The 22,190-nt window shown below is 41.3% G+C and overlaps 1 protein-coding gene across 1 annotated transcript in view; it reads right to left on the bottom strand.

Annotated features, from left to right (window-relative positions):
* red (LysM peptidoglycan-binding domain-containing protein red) overlaps positions 1-19,854 on the bottom strand; it is a 47,896-nt gene extending 28,042 nt beyond the window's left edge. The window contains exons 1-2 of the mRNA XM_053786647.2: positions 19,669-19,854; positions 1,438-1,595 (exon numbers count right to left, since the gene is read on the bottom strand). Of these exons, the coding sequence (XP_053642622.2) occupies positions 1,438-1,595; positions 19,669-19,833 (323 nt within the window). The 5' untranslated portion in view covers positions 19,834-19,854. The remainder of the gene's footprint in view (positions 1-1,437; positions 1,596-19,668) is intronic.
* Between the last annotated feature and the right edge of the window lie 2,336 nt (positions 19,855-22,190).

A 22,190-nucleotide genomic window follows, 5' to 3' on the forward strand; every position in this document is an offset into this window, starting at 1 on the left:
AGCTACAAATGTATCTGGACAGGCTGCAGGTATGGTCTGACAAGTGCAAAGTTATGAAATTTGGGGAAGGGCAAAGAAGACTGCAGGCAGAGTACAGGCTCAGGGGGTATGGGGAGGCTGAAAGCCTCACTGAAGGTGAAGGATCTTGAGAGTAAATATTGTATTGAGCATATTGCCCAAGGCACACATCAACCAAATAACTGCTGCAGCAAATGAACATCTAGAAAATATAAGGCTAGCTTTTAGATATCTAAGTAAGGAGTCATTCATGACATTGTACCATGTACATAAGGCCCATACTGGAGTATGTAGCATCAGTATGGAGCCCACACTTGGTCAAGAATGTCAAGAAATTGGAGAAATTGCATAGTTTACCAATGAGACTAGTCCCAGAGCATGTCCTATACGGAGAAGTTAAGCCTGATCTCAATGAAGGACAGAAAGACAAGGGGTGATATAACAATGTGCAAAATACTGAAAAGAATTTTATAAGATGAATAGGGACAGATTGTTTGAGAGATGGGAAACAAGAACACAAGGACATATAGCTGGAAGTTGAAAACTCAGACAAGTCACAGGGACAGTAAGAAAAATTTGTTCAGCCTCAGAGCAGTCAGGAACTGGAACAACCTGAAGAGGTAAGTGGTAGAGGAGGATCTATACATAGCTTTAAGAAGAGGTACAACAGGGTTTTCCAAGCTAGGAGAGAGTGAACTTAGTAGTGATCAATGAAGAGGCAAGGCCTGGAGCTTAGACCCAACCATATACAGATGAGCACACACAAGCACAACTTTCTCACTCACTCTCATAATCCCACATTGAAATAAGAAGTCTCTAGTTACAGTAATTTCCTAATGTTACAAGATAGAGTGATAAAAGACACAATGATGGACAAAGAGCAAGGTAAGGGGATGTACACTACCATGAAAAAATTAAACAGATCTTGTGAAGAAATTACTAAAGGTAAAAAATATTGTTAAGAAATATTGTTCAGAGAGTAGTTATAAGTTTTGCATCATAAGTATTTTGTGAAAGACTATAATTGTGAATATATGAACCTATACAGATGTATTATAGCAATAAATAACTATCCTGCATATTATCAAAAAACACTTGCAATATCAAGTGCAACAATCATCCAGTTTAACATGCTACATAAGAGTACAGTATATATGGTATGTTACAAATTACGTAAGCAGTATTCTCGATGAGAATCACAAGTTAATTTTTATTTGAAGCATACTCAATAACTTGACCAAACAATTCCTTCTACCTGTAAAGTCCTCATAGAACTCGATTATTAACAATTGTGCAATTGCTATTGCCTATATATTGCAGATTTGTTCTTTATCCTTGCCTATGCCACTTCTTTGCACGTTTGTTTATTCTCTTCACAATCTATCAACAAGTTCCTAAACATACCACTAAACACTATACCTGTCTGAGCCATTGAAGTGGGTTGTTGGAGACTGTGGAGAAAGAGCTGCCCCAGTAACAGCCTCATAAACTGCTCGACTTACAGGAACTTCAAGATAGTCATGAAGAACCATTGCCTCTATTGACCAAAGCTTATTATGCTGTTTTAGAGCTTCCATCTGAAGAAAAAAATATTCATTTTAAAACAAAATGTAAAGAGGCCTCTTCATTTTAAAAACTACCATACCACTGTTTTTAATTTGTCAACTAAAATTTTAATTGCACTGAACAATCTTTAATTTATATTTAGTTTCATAAAATACCATCCAACCTTTAACAACTTGTCAACTATACTACAATTTTAATTTTTTTAGCAGATAATATTTCTAAATTCCTGTTTATAATTTGTAACAGTCTCATAAGCATTAAAAACTTCACAATCATGTATATAATCATTTAATGTTAAGTACAGTAGTCTTAGTCCTAGTTCTTAGTTTACCAAAATGCAGTGCAAACTATGGGCTTTCAAATTGCAGTTTTATACTGTATGTATTTAGCTTTATAAAATGTCTTGAAATAAATTATTATTATTATTATTATATCGAATTATTTTTCTCCACTACAGATTAATGCTTTTAAAATGAAAAAAAAAAATTATAATGTAAATAAACTATTGTCAGTGTATTTCAAGGCTGAGCTAGCAGCTTCTTTGTGCATCAGTTTTAAAAGCTCATAATTATGCACAGTATCTTGGGCAGATTCACAGAGAACCATAGGACTAAACTACTTATCAAGGGTTTATCAGATGATTTTAATACAAATACAAAGAATAATATAGTCAAAATAAAGCAGTAACTCTATAAAATAATGAAATCTAGATTAGTACCAAAGAAAAAGGAGGGAGGGGGGGGGAAGACTGATAAGGTAACTAAAAGTATAAAATAGTACAGGAGTTATCATTTGTTAAAAAAAGCTATCTTGGTTTATACCGTAACTGATCAGTGATAACATGGTACGTCACCCAAATTGAAATTAGGCTATGACTTAAAAAGTTGGAGATAAGATTTTCTTTGGATTTTTAACCCTGGAGGGTTAGCCACTCAGGATAACCCAAGAAAGTCAGTGCATCATCGAGGACTGTAACTTATTTCCATTGGGGTCCTCAAGCTTGTCTCCCAGGATGCAACCCACACCAGTCGACTAACACTTGGGTACCTATTTGCTGCTAGGTGAACATGACAACAGGTGTACGGAAACACGTCGAAATGTTTCCACCCCGCCGGGAATTGAACCTGGGCCCTCCGTGTGTGAAGCGAGAGCTTTAGCCACCAGGCCACCGGGGCTAGTGACATACTGATGGAAGCTGGTGAGAGACATACATATAGATTAGTTTGTGTTAAATATGTTGCAGTCCTTTGTAACTTTCAGCATTGCCAAATTTGTATACGATAATATTCTGGCAGAGTTGTTTGATTTATTTTCAAGTACATATGTATGTTACTGATTCATCATCAGTTAAGCCATTATAAAATTTTTGGGCCTTTTCCTAGGTATTCCTGAAGGGAGGACCTTTAAGTGGTTGCCTGATTTTTTTTCTTCCTCCACCTTCAATTTTCTTTTGCTCATAATTCGAGAACTCCTCATCTGATTGGATTCAACCTTTAAACTTGTATAGGGTAATCAGGACTAAATTCTAGGAACACCTGATATGTGCAGGTGACTTATTCCAAAGTTATTGAACCCATTCTCAGCATCCTAGAATGGCTCAGATAACTTCCAAAACCTTGAGTGGCATAGTTTCAAATGTTTAAAAAAAAAAAAAATGCATTCTAATTTGATAATGGCTGACAGATTCAAATGTGTAGGTGCAGATTAAACCATTTTATAATTATAACTGTGAAATTTAAACTCCCATTTAATCATTATCAAAATGTGTATCTACTTCTGAATGATTTCAATATTTAATGGCTGATGCATCTTATGGCCATGAGAGTACCCATTCAGTTTTGTTTGTGTGAGCAAACTTGTTAATGCAATAATTTTTTTTGGTTAAACTTTTCAGAATTATTGGAATTTTGATCAAATTGGGCTATCTTATAAAGTACAAAATAATTTTCTTATAGGATTGTACAGAATTACAAAACTAATACAACTGCACACAGAAAATTGAAAAATACTGAAAGCTTGCATTTTAAAATTTCTTGGGTTGAGTAAATCTTTAAACATAGCATGGTGTGATACCAGTGCTGTCTGTTATACCATCTAAGGGTTTTGTTTATAACTTCAAAACACTTTAAGCAATCAGTTTCACATTTTAAATCTGTGTGCAGGAACACACTGCTTAATTTTATAGAGATCATTCCCAAAATTGATTTACAAGAGATCATTGTACAGAGTTTTGACTTCTGAATTTCAGGTATCATTGAAACATTGGCTTTTGTTACTATAGGTTAAAAATTATCACACTGTATAAACACATGCAGCAGCAGTAGTGGATACACATGCACATATATGCATCATGTATATATACATAAATTATATACACATACATACATATAATAATACACACACACAAATATGCAAAAGTGTACTTACAGGACATACATGTAAACCATATGCACATGCATAAATAGACCCATGCATACATAAACACAAATTTTATATATATATATATATATATATATATATATATATATATATATATATATATATATATATATATATATATATATATATATATATACACATACATACACACACACACACACACACGCCTGTCTCGTGAATTCCTTGCATTGTTCAAATCTCTAGTAAGGCTGATGCATGCAGGGGATGAGATGAAAAGCTGTAAGCCTTCTCCCTGAAAGCTGGCTGCCTTGGATCAAACGTGTAGCGCAAGCTACATGCCAAGGTATTGTCCAGTGTGGGTAGATTGGTAAAGCACTGCGTACCTTGTCCTAAGGTTCGTAGGTTCGAGTCTCCTTCAGCCAGAGATCAGTGTTTTATACATACATACATACATAATTAATATTAATATATATATTAATATATATATATATATATATATATATATATATATATATATATATATATATATATATATATATATATATATATATATATATATATATATATATATATATATATATATATATATATATATATATATATATATATATATATATATATATATATATATATATATATATATATATATATATATATATATATATATATATATATATATCAAATACAGCCTCCCTCACAACTTCCTATAGAAGCCTCCCAACCAGGTCAACCCCAGTGCAACCAAACACTCTAAACCAAAACACCCATGCCACATCCAATGCCCCCACCCACTGCATTACAAACTCCACCCCCACAGCAACCACCCATAGTTCCTTATCAGGTCTCCCACTTCCCCAACCCCAATACACCTCCCAGACCACAATCTTAGAAAAGAAGTTGAAGGTGTGGTATACAAATGCAGATGGAATAACAAATAAGTATGAGGAGTGGCACGAAAGAATCAAGGAGACATCCCCAGACATAATAGCACTCACAGAAACAAAACTCACCAGAATAATAACAGATTCAATCTTTCCATCCGGATATCAAATCCTCAGGAAAGACAGAGGGAGGAGAGGGGGAGGAGGAGTTGCACTGCTCATTAAAAACCAGTGGGGGTTTGAGAAAATGGAAGGAATGGATGGCACGGGCGAAAGGGACTACTTAGCAGGAACAATCCAGTCTGAGGGACATAAGGTGATAATTGCAGTAATGTACAACCCACCACAGAACTGCAGAAGGCCAAGAGAAGAATACGATGAGAGCAACAGAGCAATAGTCGACACACTAGCCGAGGTGGCCAGGAGAGCACACATGGGGGGAGCAAAGTTACTAGTTATGGGTAATTTCAATCACAAGGAGATTGACTGGGAAAACCTGGAGCCCCATGGGGGTCCCGAAACATGGAGAGCCAAGATGATGGATGTGGTACTGGAAAACCTCATGCATCAACATGTTAGAGACACTACCAGAGAGAGAGGAGAGGATGAACCAGCAAGACTGGACCTTGTATTCACCTTGAGTAGTTCTGACATTGAGGATATCATGTATGAAAGGCCCCTGGGAGCTAGTGATCATGTGGTTCTGTGCTTCGACTACATAGTTGAGCTCCAAGTGGAGAGAGCAGCAGGAATAGGGTGGGAAAAACCAAACTACAAAAGGGGGAACTACTCAGGCTTGAGGAACTTCTTTCAAGACATTCAGTGGGAGAGGGAACTGACAGGAAAACCAGTACAAGAAATGATGGACTATGTGGCAACAAAATGCAAGGAGGCAGAGGAGAGGTTTGTTCCCAAGGGAAACAGAAATAATGGGAAGAACAGAATGAGTCCTTGGTTCACCCAAAGGTGTAGGGAGGCAAAAACTAGGTGTACTAGAGAATGGAAAAGGTACAGAAGACAGAGAACTCAGGAAAATAGAGAGATTAGCCGAAGAGCCAGAAACGAATATGCACAGATAAGAAGGGAGGCTCAGCGGCAATACGAAAATGACATAGCATCGAAAGTCAAGACTGACCCGAAGCTGTTGTACAGCCACATCAGGAGGAAAACAACAGTCAAGGACCAGGTAATCAGACTGAGGAAGGGTGATGGGGAATTCACAAGAAACGACCGGGAGGTATGTCAGGAGCTCAACACAAGATTTAAAGAAGTATTTACAGTGGAAACCAGTAGGACTCCAGGAAATCAGAGCAGGGGGGTGCACCAGCAAGTGCTGGATGAGGTACATATAACCAAGGAGGAGGTGATGAAGCTGTTATGCGAACTTGACACCTCAAAGGCGGTGGGACCAAACAACATCTCTCCGTGGGTCCTTAAAGAGGGAGCAGAGACAGTGTGTGTACCATTAACAAAGATCTTCAACACATCATTTGAAACTGGGCAACTCCCCGAGGTATGGAAGATGGCAAATGTAGTCCCAATTTTTAAAAAGGGAAACAGACATGAGGCACTAAACTACAGACCTGTATCACTAACGTGTATAGTATGCAAGGTCATGGAGAAGATCATCAGGAGGAGAGTGGTGGAGCACCTGGAAAGAAACAAGTGTATAATTGACAACCAGCATGGTTTCAGGGAGGGAAAATCCTGTGTCACAAACCTATTAGAGTTTTATGAAAAGGTGACAGAAGTAAGACAAGAGAGAGAGGGGTGGATCGACTGCATTTTTTTGGACTGCAAGAAGGCCTTCGACAAAGTTCCTCACAAGAGGTTACTGCAAAAGCTAGAGGATCAGGCACACATAACAGGAAAGGCACTGCAATGGATAAGAGAATACCTTATAGGGAGGCAACAACGAGTCATGGTACGTGACGAGGTGTCAAAGTGGGCGCCTGTGACAAGTGGGGTTCCACAGGGGTCAGTCCTAGGACCTGTGCTGTTCTTGGTATATGTGAATGACATAACGGAAGGGATAGACTCAGAAGTGTCCTTGTTTGCGGACGATGTGAAGTTAATGAGAAGAATCAAATCGGATGAGGATCAGGCAGGACTACAAAGAGACCTGGACAGGCTACAAGCCTGGTCCAGCAACTGGCTCCTTGAGTTTAACCCCGCCAAATGCAAAGTCATGAAGATTGGGGAAGGGCAAAGAAGACCGCAGACACAATATAGTTTAGATGGCCAAAGTCTGCAAACCTCACTCAAGGAAAAAGATCTGGGGGTGAGTATAACACCGAGCATATCTCCTGAGGCGCACATCAATCAGATAACTGCTGCAGCATACGGGCGCCTGGCAAACCTACGGATAGCGTTCCGATACCTCAGTAAGGAGTCGTTCAAGACTCTGTATACCATTTACGTCAGGCCCATACTGGAGTATGCAGCACCAGTTTGGAATCCACACCTAGTCAAGCACGTCAAGAAATTAGAGAAAGTGCAAAAGTTTGCAACAAGACTAGTCCCAGAGCTACGGGGATTGTCCTACGAAGAAAGGTTGAAGGAAATTGGCCTGATGACACTGGAGGCCAGGAGGGTCAGGGGAGACATGATAACGACATATAAAATACTGCGCGGAATAGACGAGGTGGACAAAGCCGGAATGTTCCAGAGATGGGACACAGACACAAGAGGTCACAATTGGAAGTTGAAGACTCAGATGAATCAAAGGGATGTTAGGAAGTATTTCTTCAGTCATAGAGTAGTCAAGCCGTGGAATAGCCTAGAAAGTGAAGTAGTGTAGGCGGGAACCATACATAGTTTTAAGGCGAGGTATGATAAAGCTCATGGAGCAGGGAGAGAGAGGACCTAGTAGCAATCAGTGAAGAGGCGGGGCCAGGAGCTATGACTCGACCCCTGCAACCACAAATAGGTGAGTACAAATAGGTGAGTACACACACGCACACACGCACACGCACACACACACACACACAGTGGAACCTCTACTTGCGAGTTTAATCCGTTCCATGACCTTGCTCGCAACTGGATTTGCTCATTTGCAGAGTCAATTTTCCTCATCTAAATTAACTGAAATGCAATTAATCCGTTCCAGTGGAATTCTGTACTCCAATAATTTCGCTAATATCAACTCTATGGCTTATTTATCTATCTCACTTCATTTAATATGACACAATAAACAATATACAGTGGACCCCCGGTTAACGATATTTTTTCATTCCAGAAGTATGTTCAGGTGCCAGTACTGACCGAATTTGTTCCCATAAGGAATATTGTGAAGTAGGTTAGTCCATTTCAGACCCCCAAACATTCACGTATAAACACACTTGCATAAATACACTTACATAATTGGTCGCATTGGGAGGCGATCGTTAACCGGGGGTCCACTGTAAATAACATAGAAACCTGATATATACTCTAAAATTAATAAAATATGTCATTCATATAGTGGTATGGGCGGTGTCAGTTGTGGAAGAGTTTGTCTGGAAACCGGGCAAACTACTTCATGAATAATTTTGCTAATATCATCTATACGGCTTATTTATCTATTACAGTTCATCTAATATGACATAACAAACAATATAAATAACATAGAAACATGATACATGTATATACTCTAGAATGAATAAAATATGTCATTATGTAACAGGTGGAGGGGGCCATAACCGCTCCCTCTTTGTTGTGGTAAACACTGCCATCTAGTGACGGCCATTTGAAGCCATCAGTTATTATATGTAGTACATTATTATTATACATGTATTATCATATATATTATATTATTATTGTATTATATTATTATACTATTATTATTATATGTATTATTATTATGCATATTATTATTATACATATTATTATTTTTTTTTTTCTATCACACTGGCCGATTCCCACCAAGGCAGGGTGGCCCAAAAAAGAAAAACTTTCACCATTATTCACTCCAACACTGTCTTGCCAGAAGGGTGCTTTACACTACAGTTTTTAAACTGCAACATTAACACCCCTCCTTCAGAGTGTAGGCACTGTACTTCCCATCTCCAGGACTCAAGTCAGGCCTGCCGGTTTCCCTGAACCCCTTCATAAATGTTACTTTGCTCACACTCCAACAGCACGTCAAGTATTAAAACCATTTGTCTCCATTCACTCCTATCAAACACGCTCACGCATGCCGTCTCCCACCGAGGCAGGGTGACCCAAAAAAAGAAAGAAAATCCCCAAAAAGAAAATACTTTCATCATCATTCAACACTTTCACCACACTCACAAATTATCACTGTTTTTGCAGAGGTGCTCAGAATACAACAGTTTAGAAGCATATATGTATAAAGACACAAAATATCCCTCCAAACTGCCAATATCCCAAACCCCTCCTTTAGAGTGCAGGCATTGTGCTTCCCATTTCCAGGACTCAAGTCCGACTATATGAAAATAACCGGTTTCCCTGAATCCCTTCACTAAATATTACCCTGCTCACACTCCAACAGATCGTCAGGTCCCAAGTACCATTCATCTCCATTCACTCCTATCTAACACGCTCACGCACACTTGCTGGAAGTCCAAGCCCCTCGCCCACAAAACCTCCGTTATCCCCTCTCTCCAACCCTTTCGAGGACGACCCCTACCCCGCCTTCCTTCCCCTATAGATTTATATGCTTTCCATGTCATTCTACTTTGATCCATTCTCTCTAAATGACCAAACCACCTCAACAACCCCTCTTCTGCCCTCTGACTAATACTTTTATTAACTCCACACCTTTTCCTAATTTCCACACTCCGAATTTTCTGCATAATACTTACACCACACATTGCCCTTAAACAGGACATCTCCACTGCCTCCAACCGTCTCCTCGCTGCTGCATTTACCACCCAAGCTTCACACCCATATAAGAGTGTTGGTACTACTATACTTTCATACATTCCCTTCTTTGCCTCCATGGATAACGTTTTTTGACTCCACATATACCTCAACGCACCACTCACCTTTTTTCCCTCATCAATTCTATGATTAACCTCATCCTTCATAAATCCATCTGCCGACATGTCAACTCCCAAGTATCTGAAAACATTCACTTCTTCCATACTCCTCCTCCCCAATTTGATATCAAATTTTTCTTTATCTAAATCATTTGATACCCTCATCACCTTACTCTTTTCTATGTTCACTTTCAACTTTCTACCTTTACACGCATTCCCGAACTCGTCCACTAACCTTTGCAATTTTTCTTTAGAATCTCCCATAAGCACAGTATCATCAGCAACAAGTAACTGTGTCAATTCCCATTTTGAATTTGATTCCCCAAAATTTAATCCCACCCCTCCCCCGAACACCCTAGCATTTATTTCCTTTAAAACCCCATCTATAAATATATTAAACAACCATGGTGACATTACACATCCCTGTCTAAGACCTACTTTTACCAGGAAGTAGTCTCCCTCTCTTCTACACACCCTAACCTGAGCCTCACTATCCTCATAAAAACTCTTTACAGCATTTAATAACTTACCACCTATTCCATATACTTGCAACATCTGCCACATTGCTCCTCTATCCACTCTATCATATGCCTTTTCTAAATCCATAAATGCAATAAAAACTTCCCTACCTTTATCTAAATACTGTTCACATATACGATCTACACATCCCCTACCCACTCTGAAACCTCCTTGCTCATCCGCAATCCTACATTCTGTCTTACCTCTAATTCTTTCAATTATAACCCTACCGTACACTTTTCCTGGTATGCTCAGTAAACTTATTCCTCTATAATTTTTACAATCTCTTTTGTCCCCTTTCCCTTTATATAAAGGGACTATACATGCTCTCTGCCAATCCCTAGGTACCTTCCCCTCTTTCATACATTTATTAAACAAAAGTACCAACCACTCCAACACTATATCCCCCCCTGCTTTTAACATTTGTCATGATCCCATCAGTTCCAGCTGCTTTACCCCTTTTCATTCTACGTAATGCCTCACGTATATGTGTGTGCGTATGTATGTGTGTGTGTATGTATGTATGTATGTATGTTATTTTTTTTTATTATTATTATCACACTGGCCGATTCCCACCAAGGCAGGGTGGCCCAAAAAAGAAAAACTTTCACCATCATTCACTCCATCACTGTCTTGCCAGAAGGGTGCTTTACACTACAGTTTTTAAACTGCAACATTAACACCCCTCCTTCAGAGTGCAGGCACTGTACTTCCCATCTCCAGGACTCAAGTCCGGCCTGCCGGTTTCCCCGAATCCCTTCATAAATGTTACTTTGCTCACACTCCAACAGCACGTCAAGTATTAAAAACCATTTGTCTCCATTCACTCCTATCAAACACGCTCACGCATGCCTGCTGGAAGTCCAAGCCCCTCGCACACAAAACCTCCTTTACCCCCTCCCCCCAACCTTTCCTAGGCCGACCCCTACCCCGCCTTCCTTCCACTACAGACTGATACACTCTTGAAGTCATTCTGTTTCGCTCCATTCTCTCTACATGTCCGAACCACCTCAACAACCCTTCCTCAGCCCTCTGGACAACAGTTTTGGTAATCCCGCACCTCCTCCTATCTTCCAAACTACGAATTCTCTGCATTATATTCACACCACACATTGCCCTCAGACATGACATCTCCACTGCCTCCAGCCTTCTCCTCGCTGCAACATTCATCACCCATGCTTCACACCCATATAAGAGCGTTGGTAAAACTATACTCTCATACATTCCCCTCTTTGCCTCCAAGGACAAAGTTCTTTGTCTCCACAGACTCCTAAGTGCACCACTGTGGAGACAAAGAACTTTGGTCCTTGGAGGCAAAGAGGGGAATGTATGAAAGTATAGCTTTACCAACGCTCTTATATGGGTGTGAAGCATGGGTGATGAATGTTGCAGGAGAAGGCTGGAGGCAGTGGAGATGTGTGTGTGTGTGTGTGTGTGTGTGTATATATATATATATATATATATATATATATATATATATATATATATATATATATATATATATACATATATACATACATACATAATATAATATTTATATATATATATATATATATATATATATATATATATATATATATATATTATATATATATATATATATAATTATATAATCTCTTGCATATTAATATGCGCACATGAAAATGCAAGTGTAGAAAAATACATGCACTCATACATCTGCACAGAGAAGGAGGAGAGTGGTGGAGCACCTGGAACGGAACAAGAGTATAAACGCCAACCAGCACGGATTCATGGAAGGCAAATCCTGTGTCACAAACCTTCTGGAGTTTTATGATAAAGTAACAGAAGACACAAGAGAGAGAGGGGTGGGTTGATTGCATCTTCTTGGACTGCAAGAAGGCCTTTGACACAGTTCCTCACAAGAGATTATTGCAGAAGCTAGAGGATCAGGCGCATATAACAGGAAGGGCACTGCAATGGATCAGAGAATACCTAACAGGGAGGCAACAACGAGTCATGGTACGTGATGAGGTATCACAGTGGGCACCTGTGACGAGCAGGGTCCCAGAGGGGTCGGTCCTAGGACCAGTGCTATTTTTGGTATATGTGAACGACATGATGGAAGGGTTAGACTCAGAAATGTCCCTGTTCGCAGATGATGTGAAGTTAATGAGGAGAATTAAATCAGATGAGGATCAGGCAGGACTTCAGAGACCTGGACAGACTGGACACCTGGTCCAGCAACTGGCTTCTCGAATTTAACCCCGCCAAATGCAAAGTCATGAAGATCGGGGAAGGGCACAGAAGACCACAGACGGATTATAGGCTACCTGGAGGTTACCTGGAGGTTATTCCGGGGATCAACGCCCCCGCGGCCCAGTCCATGACCAGGCCTCCTGATGGATCAGGGCCTGATCAACTAGGCTGTTACTGGTGGCCGCACGCAGTCCAACGTATGAGCCACAGCCCGGTTGATCTAGCACTGACTTTAGGTATCTGTCCAGCTCTCTCTTGAAGGCAGCCAGGGGTTTATTGGCAATTCCCCTAATGCTTGATGGGAGGCTGTTGAACAGCCTTGGGCCCCGGACACTTACTGTGTTTTCCCTTAGTGTACCAATGGCGCCCCTACTTTTTATTGGGGGCATTTTGCATCGCCTGCCCAGTCTTTTACTTTCGTAGGGAGTGATTTCTGTGTGCAGATTTGGGACCATTCCTTCCAGGATTTTCCAAGTGTAGATTATGATATATCTCTCCCTCCTGCGTTCCAATGAGTACAAGTCAAGTGCTTCCAAGCATTCCCAGTAGTTAAGGTGCTTGACAGAACTTATACGTGCAGTAAAGGATCTCTGTACACTCTAGATCTGCGATTTCACCTGCTTTGAATGGAGATGTTAATGTACAGCAGTATTCCAGCCTAGAGAGAACAAGTGATTTGAAAAGGATCATCACTGGCTTGGCATCTCTCGTTTTGAACGTTCTCATTATCCATCCTATCATTTTTCTTTGCATGTGCGATCATGGCACTGTTGTGATCCTTGAAAGCGAGATCTTCAGACATTACTACTCCCAGGTCCCTTACATTATTTTTCCGCTCTATTGTATGACCAGTCTGTAGTATACTCTGTTCTAGTTATTATCTCCTCCAGTTTTCCATAACGGAGTAGTTGGAATTTGTCCTCATTGAACATCACATTGTTTACCGTTGCCCACTGGAAAACTTTGTTTATATCTTCTTGGAGGTTAACTGCGTCCTCAGCAGATGACAGCCTCATGCAGATCCTAGTATCATCCGCAAAGGATGATACGGTGCTGTTTACCTGGAGTTTACCTGGAGAGAGTTCCGGGGGTCAACGCCCCTGCGGCCCGGTCTGTGACCAGGCCTCCTGGTGGATCAGAGCCTGATCAACCAGGCTGTTGCTGCTGGCTGCACGCAAACTAATGTACGAGCCACAGCCTGGCTGGTCAGGAACCGACTTTAGGTGCTTGTCCAGTGCCAGCTTGAAGACTGCCAGGGGTCTGTTGGTAATCCCCCTTATTTATGCTGGGAGGCAGTTGAACAGTCTCGGGCCCCTGACACTTATTGTATGGTCTCTTAACGTGCTAGTGACACCCCTGCTTTTCATTGGGGGGATGTTGCATCGTCTGCCAAGTCTTTTGCTTTCGTAGTGAGTGATTTTCGTGTGCAAGTTCGGTACTAGTCCCTCTAGGATTTTCCAGGTGTATATAATCATGTATCTCTCCCGCCTGCGTTCCAGGGAATACAGGTTTAGGAACCTCAAGCGCTCCCAGTAATTGAGGTGTTTTATCTCTGTTATGCATGCCGTGAAGGTTCTCTGTACATTTTCTAGGTCAGCAATTTCACCTGCCTTGAAAGGTGCTGTGATGTGTATCTCTGACTATGTCTGATATGAGGATGAGGAATAAGATGGGGGCGAGTACTGTGCCTTGTGGAACAGAGCTCTTCACTATGGCAGCCGAAGACTGCAAACCTCGCTCAAGGAGAAAGATCTTGGGGTGAGCATAACACCGAGCATGTCACCGGAAGCACCCATCAACCAGATAACTGCTGCAGCATATGGGCACCTGGCAAACCTGAGAACAGCGTTCCGATACCTTAGTAAGGAATCGTTCAAGACACTGTACACCATGTACGTCAGGCCCATACTGGAGTATGCAGCACCTGTTTGGAACCCACACTTGATCAAGCACATCAAGAAATTAGAGAAAGTGCAAAGGTTTGCGACAAGGTTAGTTCCAGAGCTAAGGGGAATGTCTTATGAAGAAAGGTTAAGGAAAATTGGCCTGACGACACTGGAGAACAGGAGGGTCAGGGGAGACATGATAATGACATATAAAACACTGCGCGGAATAGACAAGGTGGACAAAGACAGGATGTTCCAGGGAGGGGACACAGAAACAAGAGGTCACAATTGGAAGTTGAAGACTCAGATGAGTTGAAGGGATGTTAGGAAGTATTTCTTCAGTCATAGAGTTGTCAGGCAGTGGAATAGCCTAGAAAGTGACGTAGTGGAGGCGGGAACCATACATGGTTTTAGGACGAGGTTTGATAAAGCTCATGGAGCAGGGAGAGAGAACCCAGTAGCAACCAGTGAAGAGGTGGGGCCAGGAGCTTAGATTCGACCCCTGCAACCACAAATAAGTGAGTACAAATAGGTGAGGTGAGTACACTACACGTATACACACACACATGCATGCATGCATGCATAAGTATACATTTGCACATGTATACATAAAAAGAAGTTACAAATGTAAAGACACACATGCACTGTATACATATGAAAGTGCACACATGTACAGAAATTCATACAAACACACATACATATTTTTGTTTTGCTGCACTGGAATTTTATGACCAGAAGGCTGGGCTTATGGAATAAAGGGATAACTTTCTTAGATTTCGCTCTAACAGAAATACATCTAGTCTGCATGGAGTTTCTACATACTGTACTTCATACCCATGGGATACTAACCCTTTCAGGGTCCGTCCCGTAGATCTATGGCTTCACATTTAGTGTCCAAACCGTAGATCTACGCCAAAATTCTAGTGCCGTTAAATTTAGCGTGAAAGCTCTCATAGGCCTACATGTGAGAACGGGTCTGCGTGGTGGGTGTGCGCCATAAACAAAAAATCTAGGCGCCCGCATAGCATTGTGAGAACACCGGCTCACTCTCACTCCCCAGAAAATTGGGACTCTCCTCTTCCTATCTGATAGTTCTGACACTGATGGAAGTGGAAATGAAGGCGAATTCTACGGCTTTGATCAGTTAGTGACCGAAAGGAATGACCAGGATATCGATAATAGTGCAGAAAACCCTGACGATCCTCAGCCTTCTACCTCTGGTGTGGGCACTCGTGACTCACGGTCGGTTGTACCTCAATGCAAGAGAAAACTAATATTTTCGCATGGCCAGGCCTCTGACTTCAGTAATGATGATGATAGTGATGTGGATTGTGATTTTATTGCGCTTGACGATCATTCGAGTACTGATAGTGAGGAATCATATTCACCAGTGAAGCATCGGTATGTGCGCCGCCACATGCGCTCGGGTAGTGTACCCTATGCTGTGCCCAGGGGACAGAGTACATCCCGGAGTACATCCCGTGGCCCTACACCAGGTTTAGATAGTGATAGTGAGGATGATGTGGCTACACTTGGCATTGATAGACCACAGGCATCAGTAGATGGTGGTAGTGGTGATGGTAGTGGCACCGCCATGCGTGACTCACCAGCCCAGGCTGGGACCCACGCTGCTGACTCAGTTCAAGGACAAAGCGGAGCGTCAGCCACCATCCCACCACAACCACAACCACCCGCACAACCAGCCTATGATGTCCAGTATCCACCAGCAAACCGTATCTGGGATTGGCAGCAAAATCCCAATTTTGTTCCCAAGCCCCACCACTTCGATGACTCTCAAAGTGGAATTCTACCTACTTGTCCCCTTGGAACTATGGCCAATGAACTGGAATTCTTTGAATTATTTTTTGACCAGCCACTGATGCAAACTATTGTCAGGGAAAGTAATAAGTATTTTGAGTACACCATGGCAAATACGATCATATCACCACAGTCAAGACTACACAGGTGGAAAGAGACGACTGTTGCAGAAATGTATTTGCTTTTTGCAACAATAATGCTTATGCCTCATGTCTATAAGCATAATATAAAAGCATACTGGTCCACAGATCGGCTAATTTCTACCCCGGTCTTCAGTGAAATCATCCCAGTGAACAGGTTTATCTTACTCTTACGTATGTTGCACTTCTCTGACAAAACCAGGCCTGACAGAAGTGACAGGTTATACAAGATTAGAAATGTTTTCATGTATCTCAAACAAAAGTTCAGCATACACTTTTATCCATTCAAGAATCTTGTAATTGACGAGTCTTTGATTTTGTTCAAAGGTAGACTGTCATTCAAGCAGTATATACCGAGAAAGAGGAAACGCTTTGGTATAAAACTGTTTGTACTCTGACTGTGACAGTGGCCTGGTGTTGGATATTGTTGTATACACGGAAGTAAAACATTGAAAGATACCAAGATGTTATTGGGTATCTCAGGTGATGTAGTGAGAAACATGATGGCACCTTATCTTGGTAAGGGGCATACATTATATACCAATAACTGGTACACAAGCCAATTACTCAGTGATTTCATGCGAGTGAACAAGACAGATGTGTGTGGCACAGTGCGTTCTAATCACAAGCATATGCCCAGGCTCAACGCAGGTGCTCGTGGTGATAACGTGCAGGTGTTTACTGCCAATGACATCGTGGCATTATGGTGGCATGACAAATGAGATGTCACATTGTTGGCAACCATTCACCGTAATGAAATGCAAGACAGTGGCAAACCTAATCGAGTGACTAATGAACGTATTCAAAAACCAGCGACAGTGATTTATTATACACAAAACATGTGCTTGGTTGACAAATATGACATGCAGATTGGTTTTGTTGATTGTGTTCATAAGAGTTACAAGTGGTACATGAAACTTTTCTTCCATCTGATGGACATTTCAATGCTCAATGCATATAATATGTACCAAATAAAGACTGGCAACAGACCACCGTATGGTGAATTTTGTTTGTCTGTTGTCAGACAACTCATAATGAAGTACCAGGTAAGAACACCTGCTATACAACACGGTCCTCGAATTCCTCAGGATATACCCAAGCGTTTGAGGAGGGAAGGTGATCATTTCATAATACAGCTTCCTTCAACTCAGAAGAAATTTGCTCAGAAGAGATGTGTTGTCTGTGCACAAACAAAATGATGGCAACAAAGATGCAAAGACACTCGGTTTATGTGTGAGGAATGTAAGGTGCCTCAGTGTATGGTGCCTTGTTTCAAGGAGTTCCACAAGCTCCAGCAGTTCTAAAACCATGTCCAGTGATTGTAAATATGTAAATATATGATAGAACATTAGTATTATACAAGATTTGTGCATGTTTATTGTAATAAACAACAGTGGTAAACAATAATATGATAATAACTTTAGTGCAGTTATTGTGTTCAATACAGTGAGTTTATATATATACATTATATACAGTATTGGTCTCTCAGGCCCCAAATGTTAGTAGGAAAAGAAAAAATTGGAAAAGAAAAGAAAAAACTACAAAAACCACTAAATAAAGTAATGCGCGTATGTAGAATTCGTCGATGTTGCCGCCACCACATCATTTTGGACAAACTTCTTGGCACTGTATCTCGGTAAGTACTGATCAGAATTTTTTTTTTTGTCTTATTACCTTCACAAAAATATGCTCTTTAATTCTGTAAGATTTTTTTTTTTTTTTTTTTTTTCAAAATTTCTTGGACACTGGAGCACCACTTCAGATTTTGGCCTTGGACCCTGAAGGGGTTAAAGAGGTATTTGCTCTTAAAATTGCAGTATTAAATAGCCTGAGAGGTAGAGCATTCAGTTCACAACCTAAAGAGCCCATATTGAATCCTGGGTTGGGCAAGACATATATGTACATGGATCGAGGCAAGGCTGACTCATAAGTAATAATATTTGATAAATATGTGAAATTAGAACTGGGACCAATCATAAGTGGCATCCACAAGGAAAACAAGAATGATGCTTAATTCCCAGTACTATATTAGAAATATTTCTTAAGACAGATGCAAAATGAGATATAGAATGTAACAAAAGTATGATAGATGTGTAGAAATGAAAAGCAATACAAGGGGCTTTAGGCATGTACACTCAACCACTATTTCTTTTGTACAACTGTGTATCATTTCCAAATAATAATAAATAAATAAAAAAAAAAATGATAATGATCTGATCAGGCAAAAAATCTATGCTGCATACTGTCTGGTGAAGAAAATGCTCCTAATGTCTAAAATATGATGTCCTGTGGCACAGAGACTTTTGGATTGGGTGCAGTTGTCAGAAGCCTAAAAGAAGCGTGCATGTACCATTACAAAATTTGGAATATCCTCAATTAAAGTGATATTGCAAATTACATAATAAAATTGATCAAAGAGCAAAGCATATCTGATCAGATCCTGAACTATAGGACAGAAGAGTTACCCTGTATAAATGAGAAAATTTCCACCTAAAACAATGATAAAATATGAAAATTAAAATATTTGGTAATAATGGTCTATTATATTTATACAGCAGTTTCAAATGCCACTGTGAATAACTAAGTCAACTAATACAAAAGCAAGTGAAGGGGTACAGCCACACATACAAAAATGACTCTTTGTTATATCCATATATTGATATAGGGCTATTAAAGTGTTGAAAATCCTTCCAGAAAGTTTTATTACACTAATTTCTTATAGGTGCCCCACGGGTTGGTTGGCAACACTCTCGCCTCACACACCATGTCCGTGGTTAGATCCCTGACACAGGTGGAAATGTTGGACATGTTTCCTTACACCTGTTGTCTCTGTTCACCTAGCAGTAAGTAGGTACCTGGGTATCAGATGACTGGTGTGGGTGGCATCCTGGGGGAAAATTGAAGGAACACAATGGAAATCAGACAGACAGTCTTCGATGCACTGACTTTCTTGTGTTATCCTGGGTGGCTAACCCTCCATGTTAAAAATCAGAACAAATCTTATTTTTAACTTAAGTGCAGTGGTCTAGAAAGTTTCTTCTCTTTTCTTGCATGAACGACACAATAACTTGCTGTGCGTGAAAGGTAAACCTTAGACCATAGACATTCAACACATAAATGTATTTATATATATATAAATTGTGGTAAAATAAATGAGAAATTTATAAGTAAAGGGTGTGAGAGTCTTGGCAAGTCAACACAAACGAGTCACAGGTGACAACACCCACTACTAACTACTCACCGTAACGCCATATCTTAGCGCTATACCCTGTAAGGTGTCTTGCTTAGATACCCGGTGTCTTATTACGTTCTCTGGCTTCTTCATGTTGACTGAGGTGCTGCCGTAGCGTCTGTGAGGCTTAGTAGCAGCGCCCAACAAGCCTTTCTCCTCACTACTCGCCGCCATGTTTGTTGTCACTGGGGTGAGCATGCGCGATAATTCCGCTTCTCACACGCACAACATATATTAATATTCTTCTTCAGTACTCTCTGCCTCCTCTGGTTACTAACAAACAAGTTTTGTAGGATAATTTATAATATATAATATAAATACTTTATATATATATATATATATTAATGATAAATTTATTACTTTTGGGGTGAATATGCTATGATGTTGAATGGTAAGATTTTTATTGACCTTCAGAGTTAAATCTGACCACTTGACCTGGAGACCTGTACTCACCTGAATATCTGCCATAATAATGAATTCGAAATGCCATAGATTTACTCACACAGAGGAAGTTCGCCTATACTAAACTGGCTTGCAATCTTTAGGTCTACCTGTGTTTATTGTTTATTGTCTCATACTTAATTTCAAACTTTTATATAATGATTGCATACAATAAACTGTGTAAAACTAAATCTAGAATAACTCAACAAAGTCAAATAATATGATTTATTTCTATTTCTCAAACATCCCACCTTCTTAGTCTTGCACCTCCTGAGTGTTCAGTTCAATTTCTGATTATGACTATAATCATGGTTTTACATATGGAGAAAGTGCCTTAATGCGGTTTGACAATGATTAGTAATACATTAAAATAATTCAGCTTGATGATGCTTCTGAGTATCTTGAACGTTGTGATCATGTCTCCTGCAACTGTACTTCTGTGTTGCGAGATTGACCTTCCCATGTGCTTTTTTTTTTTTTTAACAGACTGGTACATCCAACTGCGCGGTTACCTGTCATCCATACCTCAGTTCCAAGGTTAATACAAAAGTTACCTGTGGTTTTGATTCATACACCCATCACGCAGGCTAGATTCTTACTTGAAATTATGATGGATTCAACTGGTCACCGAGGACATCATTAAATATTTCATTTCCGCGAAAGGCCAGGTTTATAATAACTGCGAAGTTCTAAAATAGCCCACTCCAGTGGCAAAATGAAACCCTGTATTGAGACATTTTCCCTGGAGACCAGAGCTTTGTCAGACTGAGAACATGGTATACATACATATAATCGGGATTTAAATTTTAATTAAGTTTATATATGCACAAGTACGCATAAGTACATTTATCATACATTGTGTAAATTACGTAGGATAACCTAAAAGAAGGTCAAAGTGACTTATTTCCATTAGGGTCCTTGAGCAGGTGATGAGGTAGGTGTGTTGTGCAATTCTGACTATGTCAGGTCAGGTGGGTAATACATACTGAGGAGCGTGTGAGCCAGGAGCGTGTGAGTCAGGAGCGTGTGAGCCAGGAGCTTGTGAGCCAGGAGCGTGTGAGTCAGGAGCGTGTGACCCAGGAGCGTTTGAGTCGGGAGCGTGTGAGCCAGGAACGTTTGAGTCAGGAGCGTGTGAGTCAGGAGCGTGTGAGCCAGGAGCGTGAGTCAGGAGCGTGTGAGCCAGGAGCGTGAGTCAGGAGCGTGTGAGCCAGGAGCGTGAGTCAGGAGCGTGTGAGCCAGGAGCGTGAGTCAGGAGCGTGTGAGCCAGGAGCGTGAGTCCGGAGCGTGTGAGCCAGGAGCGTGAGTCAGGAGCGTGTGAGCCAGGAGCGTGAGTCAGGAGCGTGTGAGCCAGGAGCGTGTGAGTCGGGAGCGTGTGAGCCAGGAGCGTGTGAGCCAGGAGCGTGAGTCAGGAGCGTGCGAGCCAGGAGCGTGAGTCAGGAGCGTGTGAGCCAGGAGCGTGTGAGCCAGGAGCGTGAATCAGGAGCGTGTGAGCCAGGAGCGTGAGTCAGGAGCGTGTGAGCCAGGAGCGTGAGTCAGGAGCGTGTGAGTCAGGAGCGTGTGAGTCAGGAGCGTGAGTCAGGAGCATGTGAGCCAGGAGCGTGAGTCAGGAGCGTGTGAGCCAGGAGCGTGTGAGCCAGGAGCGTGAGTCAGGAGCGTGCGAGCCAGGAGCGTGAGTCAGGAGCGTGTGAGCCAGGAGCGTGAGTCAGGAGCGTGTGAGCCAGGAGCGTGTGAGTCAGGAGTGTGTGAGTCAGGAGCGTGTGAGCCAGGAGCGTGTGAGTCAGGAGCGTGTGAGTCAGGAGCGTGTGAGTCAGGAGCGTGTGAGTCAGGAGCGTGTGAGTCAGGAGCGTGTGAGTCAGGAGCGTGTGAGTCAGGAGCGTGTGAGCCAGGAGCGTGTGAGTCAGGAGCGTGTGAGTCAGGAGCGTGTGAGTCAGGAGCGTGTGAGCCAGGAGCGTGTGAGCCAGGAGCGTGTGCGTCAGGAGCGTGTGAGTCAGGAGCGTGTGAGTCAGGAGCGTGTGAGTCAGGAGCGTGTGAGTCAGGAGCGTGTGAGTCAGGAGCGTGTGAGTCAGGAGCGTGTGAGCCAGGAGCGTGTG

The sequence above is a fragment of the Cherax quadricarinatus genome, chromosome 41 (genome assembly GCF_038502225.1).
Source record: "Cherax quadricarinatus isolate ZL_2023a chromosome 41, ASM3850222v1, whole genome shotgun sequence".
In the NCBI taxonomy this organism is placed as follows: domain Eukaryota; kingdom Metazoa; phylum Arthropoda; class Malacostraca; order Decapoda; family Parastacidae; genus Cherax; species Cherax quadricarinatus.